The sequence below is a fragment of the Physella acuta genome, unplaced genomic scaffold (genome assembly GCF_028476545.2).
Source record: "Physella acuta isolate Inbredline_101_S28 unplaced genomic scaffold, ASM2847654v3 ptg000473l, whole genome shotgun sequence".
NCBI classification, from domain to species: domain Eukaryota; kingdom Metazoa; phylum Mollusca; class Gastropoda; family Physidae; genus Physella; species Physella acuta.
In genome coordinates, this window is record NW_026731992.1 from 705,001 (window position 1) to 713,525 (window position 8,525).

The 8,525-nt window shown below is 30.0% G+C and overlaps 1 protein-coding gene across 8 annotated transcripts in view; it reads right to left on the bottom strand.

Annotated features, from left to right (window-relative positions):
• The window catches only part of LOC131943912 (PRELI domain-containing protein 2), an 18,445-nt gene extending 12,679 nt beyond the window's left edge, over positions 1–5,766 (bottom strand). Inside the window, exons 1-2 of one of the 8 annotated variants that reach the window (XM_059304259.1) lie at positions 5,735–5,766; positions 124–374 (exon numbers count right to left, since the gene is read on the bottom strand). In XM_059304259.1, coding sequence (XP_059160242.1) covers positions 124–198 — 75 coding nt within the window. In that variant the 5' untranslated portion in view covers positions 199–374; positions 5,735–5,766. The other 7 variants (XM_059304262.1, XM_059304261.1, XM_059304264.1 and 4 more) reach the window with 7 other exon arrangements.
• Positions 5,767–8,525: the final 2,759 nt, after the last annotated feature.

Sequence of the window (8,525 nt, forward strand, 5' to 3'; positions counted from 1 at the left end):
CTATTGTATATTATTAGAATATGTCATATGATCTATAATAGTAGTACTGGTTAGACTCAATAAAAACATAAAAGTTAAAAGAGTAAGAAGACAAATAAAAAAACTTAACCTAAACAAACTAACCTTGGTTAAATGGGTATTGGCCACTTGTTGAACGGGATATTTAAATATGTGTTCAATATTAAAAGAAACCACCATTATTTATTTCTTTCGTCACCGTGCACCTCAAGGAACTGATTCAATGTTGCTGCTTTCAAAAACAAGCTAGGTTGAACCTAGTAGGTTCAAATCTAGATCTAGTTCTACAGTAGATGCCGATGTCTAGATCTTAAATCTAGCTAGATATAATCTATAGATCTTGTATAAATCTAGATCTAAATTAATAAATTTAATTATATTAATTAGTTTGCTTAATAATTAGGCTACGGCAAGCAAGGTAATCTATCGTTTTAGGTATGTAAAATGGGCAGAAGCTAATAATGTGACAGAATGGTGACTGATTAAATTTTAGTATTTATTATACAATTTACAAGGATTTATGTTTAACAGTTACAAAAATGTATCATATACCTGATTTTAAACAATTCCATTAAAACTTTTCAGAAAGAAATAAAGATGAACGATGTTTTCATCAAATGTAACCAAGATTGTTAACTTAGCAGCCATCTTTTTACAAGCTTTTACTTAGTTCGAAAAGTCCATTTGTGGATTTGTGGCAAATCTTGTTACTCGTTTTTGACCCACTTCAAACTTTCCAGATACCTTCTTCAATGACAATGAAAGAATATCTATTTTTTAATTTAATTAGATGTTTAATTAGTCAATAAAAATTGATTTTAAGATTACTATATTTGATGACAAAAGGGAAGATAACTAGCTAGACACGACCACCCGATCAGTCTGCTGAGCTGTTTACAGTTTACACCAAATGTTTACAATTGTAGAGACAAGTCTGTGAAGGCTATTATAGGGGCAGATGACTGACAGATGCTTTTTACACGTTTTTATTTAGTTCACAATGTTCGTTTGTGAGTTTTAATACATTTTAAAAGAAATATTTTTTCATTTTCAGTGCATTTAAAAGCTTGTTGTTTTAAAGTTTTTTTTATATTTGTTTTAAGTTTTTTTTGTATATTATAGTCAGAATTTCAGGGTAAACCACTCTAACAGATGGCCACAGTTTATTTATTTTTAATTTCATTAAAATTTCTGGCCAATTTTGATATATTTAGATATTGTGTTTATCTAATAACTTCTATATTCAATCCATATGGATCTATATCAAAATGTATTTGTATTAAAGCCACCCTTCTTTCACATTCCTAGAATCTAGCTCTTTGATTGATTTTACATTCCTAAATGAAAATGATAGATACCGGTAAGGGCGAATGTTGGTTAATTGCGAGACACGAAATAGCGAGGCAGTAAATTGCGAGAAGAAAATGCAAGACATTCCAACGGAGTAGAGAGACACATTTTGACAAGTAAATAGCAAGACAAAATTTGCAACTAAACACGTAGATATATCACAAGTGTTGTATGTTGTTCTTTTTTTTTTTAATTTAAAAAATATTTTATTTCAATATTAAAAAATCTTAACATTGTTGCTTCTATGCCCACTGAAGTTATATTTTATTTCAATATTAAAAAATCTTAACATTGTTGCTTCTATGCCCACTGAAGTTATATTTTATTTAAATATTAAAAAATCTTAACATTGTTGCTCCTATGCCCACTGAAGTTATATTTTATTTCAATATTAAAAAATCTTAACATTGTTGCTCCTATGTTCTTCACTGAAGTTATATTTTATTTAAATATAAAAAAATATTAACATTGTTGCTTCTATGCCCACTGAAGTTATATTTTATTTAAATATAAAAAAATCTTAACATTGTTGCTTCTATGCCCACTGAAGTTATCTTGACACCTTGTCAGCACAAGAAACATACAGCCGTTCAGTGGCGTAGACAGGGGGGCTTACAACCCCCTCATGGACCCCTCTGTAAAAAAATTTTTTACTGTCATTATACCACTGTTACTTATTTAAATCTATTTCTGAAAAAGTATATATGTATAATTATAAATGCATGTTTAGAACAGTCATCTAAAAACTGACGCTATTTTCACTCTGAAGTGCTATCCCCCCCACACCCACCACCTAAAACAGGACAGGCTGTAATTGTGTAGAGCCACATTAATGTCACACCTAGGTATACGCTGGGTAGGATAATTGACCTAAAGTGACCGGACAGTGGTGAATTAAGATAAAACAAGTAAAATCTTGTAAATAAAGTTTGTGCAATTACCAGTAAAGCGGTGTGTGATCAATACAGTGATCAAACCCAAACCTTATCATTATGTTAAAGAATGATCTTTAAAGAACACAAAAAACAGTAGCTAATTAAATAAACCGGGAGTGATCTCCCCTAAACTTTCTTGAATATTCTTATATGTCACTACGGGGGATGGCAACTTGGGATATAGACACTATTGTTAATCCATTTTTAATTTCTTAAACTTTTTAAAATAGAATCTCTTAGAAAAAATAATTATGCATCAAGTCAATGCCAAACAAAATGTGTATAATACATATATATATATACGCAGATATACACACATATATAAACATACACATATACACACACATATATACACATACACATATATACACACATATATACACACATATATACACACATACATATACATACATATACATACATATACATACATATATATACATATATATATACATATATATATACATATATATATACATATACATACACATACATACACATACATACACATACACACACATACACATACATATATATACATACATACATATACATACATATACATACATACATACATACATACATACATACATACATACATACATACATACATACATACATACATACATACATACATACATACATACATACATACATATATATACATACATATATATACATACATATATATACATACATATATATACATACATATATATACATACATATATATACATACATATATATACATACATATATACATACATATATACATACATATATACATACATATATACATACATATATACATACATATATACATACATATATACATACATATATACATACATATATACATACATATATACATACATATATACATACATATATATATACATATATATATACATATATATATATACATATATATATATATACATATATATATACATATATATATACATATATATATATATATATATATACATATATATACATATATATACATATACATACACATATACATACACATATACATACATATATATATATATATATATATATATATATATATATATATATATATATATATATATATATATATATTCTAGCTGTATGCCATTGCTTCGCTATGATGTAAAATAAATTGAAAGTAGGAAAGTAGTACTCTGAAGAAATAAGAAAAATGTAGGCTGACAAAACAAAACAATTTATCACTTGAAACAAAATATACAAACAATACAACAAAAACAACGAATGCAACACAATCTGTTAACAAAATATACAAACAATACAACAAAAACAACGAATGCAACACAATCTGTTTTGTAATCCTTGTAAAAAAAACATTTGACATAATGATTCCATAGAACAATAATTAAGACAAGCAAACTAGGGGAAATAATCGATCTCTTAATATAAATATGTATATTTCATCAAATTTATTGTAAATGTCAAAACAGAACAATAACTACTTTTGTATGTAATATAATGCTTAACACTATTCGATTTGACAAAAATATGTTTTCGACAATCAGAATTAAATATATTGTCATCATAACTACTAAAATATTACAGCATAATGAAAGATTTTGAAATCAAAGTTGGTTAAAAAAATTAGGCTTTTAAAATTAAATCTAATTAGAAAATCTAAATCTAATAGGTGGAATATTCTGAATAACAGCCTACATATAACTAAAATAATGTTCTAGCACTTTATTTTTTAAAATGAGCAACTGTTTTTTGTGTTCTTTAAAGATCATTTTTTAACATATTGATAGGGCATGGGTTACTGATGATAATTGCAAAAACAATATTTATAGAGCTTTACCTGTTTCAAAAACTATCATTCATCATTCTGACAGCGTGGTACTTTGGTACCTCATTACGCGTTTTCCCAAATGTACTTCACATCCTGTCACTTTAGGTCAATTATTCTACCCAGCGTAAACCTAGGTGTGACATTAATGTCGCTCTACACAATTACAGCCTGTCCTGTTTTAGGTTTTTTTCAGAAATAGATTTAAATAAGTAATAGTGGTATTATGACAGTAAAAATTTTTTTTACAGAGTCCATGGGGTGGGGGGGGGGGGGGGTGTTTTGTTGGTGTAAACCCCCCTGCTACGCCACTGATACTTCGTGAAATAATTATTAAATTTTAAGGAGTCACATTACTAGTCGCTGGCGATTTTATGTACCTAAAGCAGGGGTCTCCAAACTACGGTTCGCGGGCCAGATGCGGCCCGCGAACTCCTCTCATCCGGCCCGCGGAGATCTTTTTGTCCAAGGAAAAATCGTTCATTGGTGATGATGAGGAACTTTGCGCAGAAAAATCAAAGACATGCCTGGAAGAAACTGGCCCCCGAACTGAAATTTGAAAGTTAATGCGGCCCTCCGACTGAAAAGTTTGGAGACCCCTGACCTAAAGCGATAGTTTACCCATAAGACACCATATAAGTCATAAACACCTTTAAAAATCAACAAACTTGATATTTTGATCTAGATGGGGGGGGGGGGGTAGGGTTGTCAGGTGTCCAGTTTTGAACTGGACAGTCCAGTATTTGAGCAGACTGTCCAGGATAAAATAAATATAAATACTGGACAAGTATATGAATAATACTCTGTTACCCCCCTTCTTCTGCTTTGCGGCATACCTGAGAAGGGAAGGATGGGAAGGTGTCCAGTATTTTCGGAAAAGGTATCTGGCAACCTTAGGGGGGGGGGGGGACTTTTTTAGTGTTCGACACAAAAGAAAGCTGAAAGAAGTTGATAAATCATCAGCAGGTCCAACGGCAGAAAAATGGGAAATTTAAATTATTTAGGCTATTTAAATTATAATTTAGATCCAGATCTATACTGAGACTACTATCTAAGTAATAAGTATCTATCTATCTATAGCCATCTATACTAATCTATAATAATAATTTACATTATCTTATAGTATATAGTATAATAGATGATACTAGATCTAGATCTATATTCTTAAAATATTCTATACTATAGTATTTATACAATTTACAATACTAATAATTATAATACTAGATCTACCACCAAACAAAACGCCTTTGAAGTCTCAGTCAGAGTTCATTATAAATTTGGTGCATTTATAATTTTCGCAGATAGCTTTGCATTTTACCGCCACCCAGCGTGAGTATCGGGTGGAAAATGCGAGACAAAAATGTCAAGTGAGCGGCTGTTTTCGCACCCTTCTCGCAATTTACCGCCTCGCCAATAGAACTGACGTCACGACTCACCAACACCCGGCTAAGGTTAAATTTTAGACTAGACTCTAGATCTACTCTAGACTAATGTCGACATGACACACTCACTCCCACAGAATGGTAGATCTAGATCTAGATCTAATTAACAAGAGTAACTGACTCTAGACTACAACATATTTTTTATTTTATAGTAATAATAATAGAACTACTTTCGTTTTCAACATTGTGTTTAAAATACAAAAAATAGGCTGAAGACTAGATTCTAGACGTTTGTATTTCCGAAACAATGCATTTAAGTAGTAAACTAGATATAATATATAACTATAGTGACAGTGTATACACTCAACACTGTATGTATAGCCTATAGAAAATATAAGTAGTTTTATTTTAATGAAAAGTGTTTTGATAACAAGCTTTCATATTCATATAAATCTAGTATATTAACATAGTCTAATCTAATTAATTATAGGATAAGAAGTAGAAAACAGTGTTTCTTTCAGGGATCTCTTAGAGCGTCTACCTCCCCCCCCCCCCAAACAAAATGGAATTTATATAGAAGAAACACTGGTTGAAAATAAATGATTTTCTTTTAATAGGATACATTTCTATATGTATATATTTTATAATATAAACTCTATAGTTAATATTGCTTACTTAATAATATAGTCTAGTAATTTAGTAAATAATCTAGATATATATAATATATAGGCCTAGACAAAGTTATATATATATATATATATATATTAATAATATGGTCACTATTTAAATAACTTAAAAACAGTTGTTTTTTTTTAAATCTTTCATTGTTTTAATTTAATTGATATTCCATGTGCTCGCTGATAGAAATAATTAGCTTTTTTTTTATTTTTTACATTTTTTACAAGCTTTTATTTAACTTGCTTCTTCCTCTGCGTCGACATAGATCACAACGCTCGAGCGGAATTTCGGTCACTTCTAACAGACAGATTCTTTTCAAAGTTGGCAAGTGGGTCAAGTCTTGAAGACAATACAATATGACTTTAAATTTGACTTAATTGGATGCTTAATTAATTTTTAGTAATTAATTAACAATTTCTGAAATTAGTAGGCAGTCTTTTACTACTCTTTCCGCAATATTATACGCATATTTTCATGTTCAATTGTTGTGCAATAGTTTTTAGGCATGCAACTACTATCTATCTCTCACTCTCCCTTCCTCTCTCTCTAATAATAATAATAATACACCATTATTTAAATTACTATAAAGAAAAGCATGGTCTGTCATTATAGTTTATAGTATCTAAATTGGATACCTTTATGAATATTTAGGAAGAGACACTCGCTTTTCTTTATAGTAATTTAAATAGTAGTGCATTATTATAATATATTCATTCTTCATACAGTATATTAATAAACCGGGGGTGATCTCCCCTAAACTTTCTCGAATATTCTTATATAACTCGGAATATAGACATGATTTTTAACAACTTAAACTTTTAAAAATAGAATAGAATCTCGTAGAAAAAAGAATTGCGCACCAAGCGAATGCCAAAACAAAATGTGCATAATAGTGCGCAATATTATTAGTACTTTATAAATTTACATGCGTTTCTTGAGAAATCGGAAATAGCGTAAATTAATACTTCCGGAAATTACTCAAAATTTGACAGAAGGTAGAGAATTAGATCTTTTACTTACATGTGAAATTTCATTTATCTATCTGAAATAGTACTCAAGTTATAGGCTTTTGAAAAATTCAAAGCAGAAAAAGTACCACTTCCGGTTATCGGAAATCGCTCAAAAGTTGATACGGATCTACGATTTTGATTAAATACTTATATATATAATTTCATCAACCTAGCTGTAACGGTACTCAAGTTATCGTGTTTACACACAGACAGACAGACAGACACACACAGACAGACATACGGACAAGATTGCAAAATTATGTTTTTCCTTATCAGTGAGGTGTAAAACGTCGAGATTTGTAAAAATCTCGATTTTTTATTTTTGCACGATTACAAGACTTTCTCTATACTTCGTATATCGAGAAAGTAAAAAATGAAAGTCGGAAGCAGTTCGACACCGTTTATCCGAGTGCCATAAAATTTTGGGGAGTTGATGAGAAAACTCTGAAAATTTCGTTCGTCGACACTCGGCAATGTCGGTAGTTACCCATTATCGATAATGGCCGATTCAGCTAGGAATAAAAGATGCTTATTATGTATCTGTTGAAATCTTAACCACTTTTTACCAATTAATAGCATCTGCATCTTATAATTAACTTTAAGATTATTTAATCATTATATTTTTATTAAAAAGACATTATTTTATTTCTTACTGTGTCATTTTAGAAAATTTAGGCCTACTAGCACTGAAATAGAATATCGTTTTCTTAAAACAATAGAGCCATAGAAAATAATCTTGTTTGTAGATCTAGAAGTTGAAAATATTATATGAATTAAAGCTTTTTATTTTCTTTCATCAGTAATGCAAATGGAGAGGCCTTCCAAAACCCTTCATGATTTGGAACTTCTTGTTAATTCACACAAGAACAAGTATACTAACGGTTTTGTATATAGATATCACATTTTTGTGAGTAACAAAAAAAAATGCAAAAAATACAGCAACATATCTTCTGGAATTAGGTGCTCATTCAGATTGTAAAGCTTCATCTTTACAACTTGTATGTAGTTTGAATGCCAGAGTAACTTCACTGAAGACCCATATTACTAGGAACTGGACAAATATTGAATGCTTGTTAAATACTGATTTCCTCTTCCCTGTCTCAGTTGTAAAGCAGCCATTTAGCATTGTACAGCCAAAGATGCCACTCCCATATCACCTCTAAAAACGAGGACAAGTAAGGAATGTTTTTCTTGCGACAAAAAGCAGCAGTGCAACAGAGAATTGTTTAAGGAGAACCTGAAACTTTCCTATAGTGCTGTAAAGAAAGAGAAGTTCCAGTTTAAAAAATCTTAGCAAGTAAATAGGGTTAAGCATCAGCTGGAAAGAAAAGGA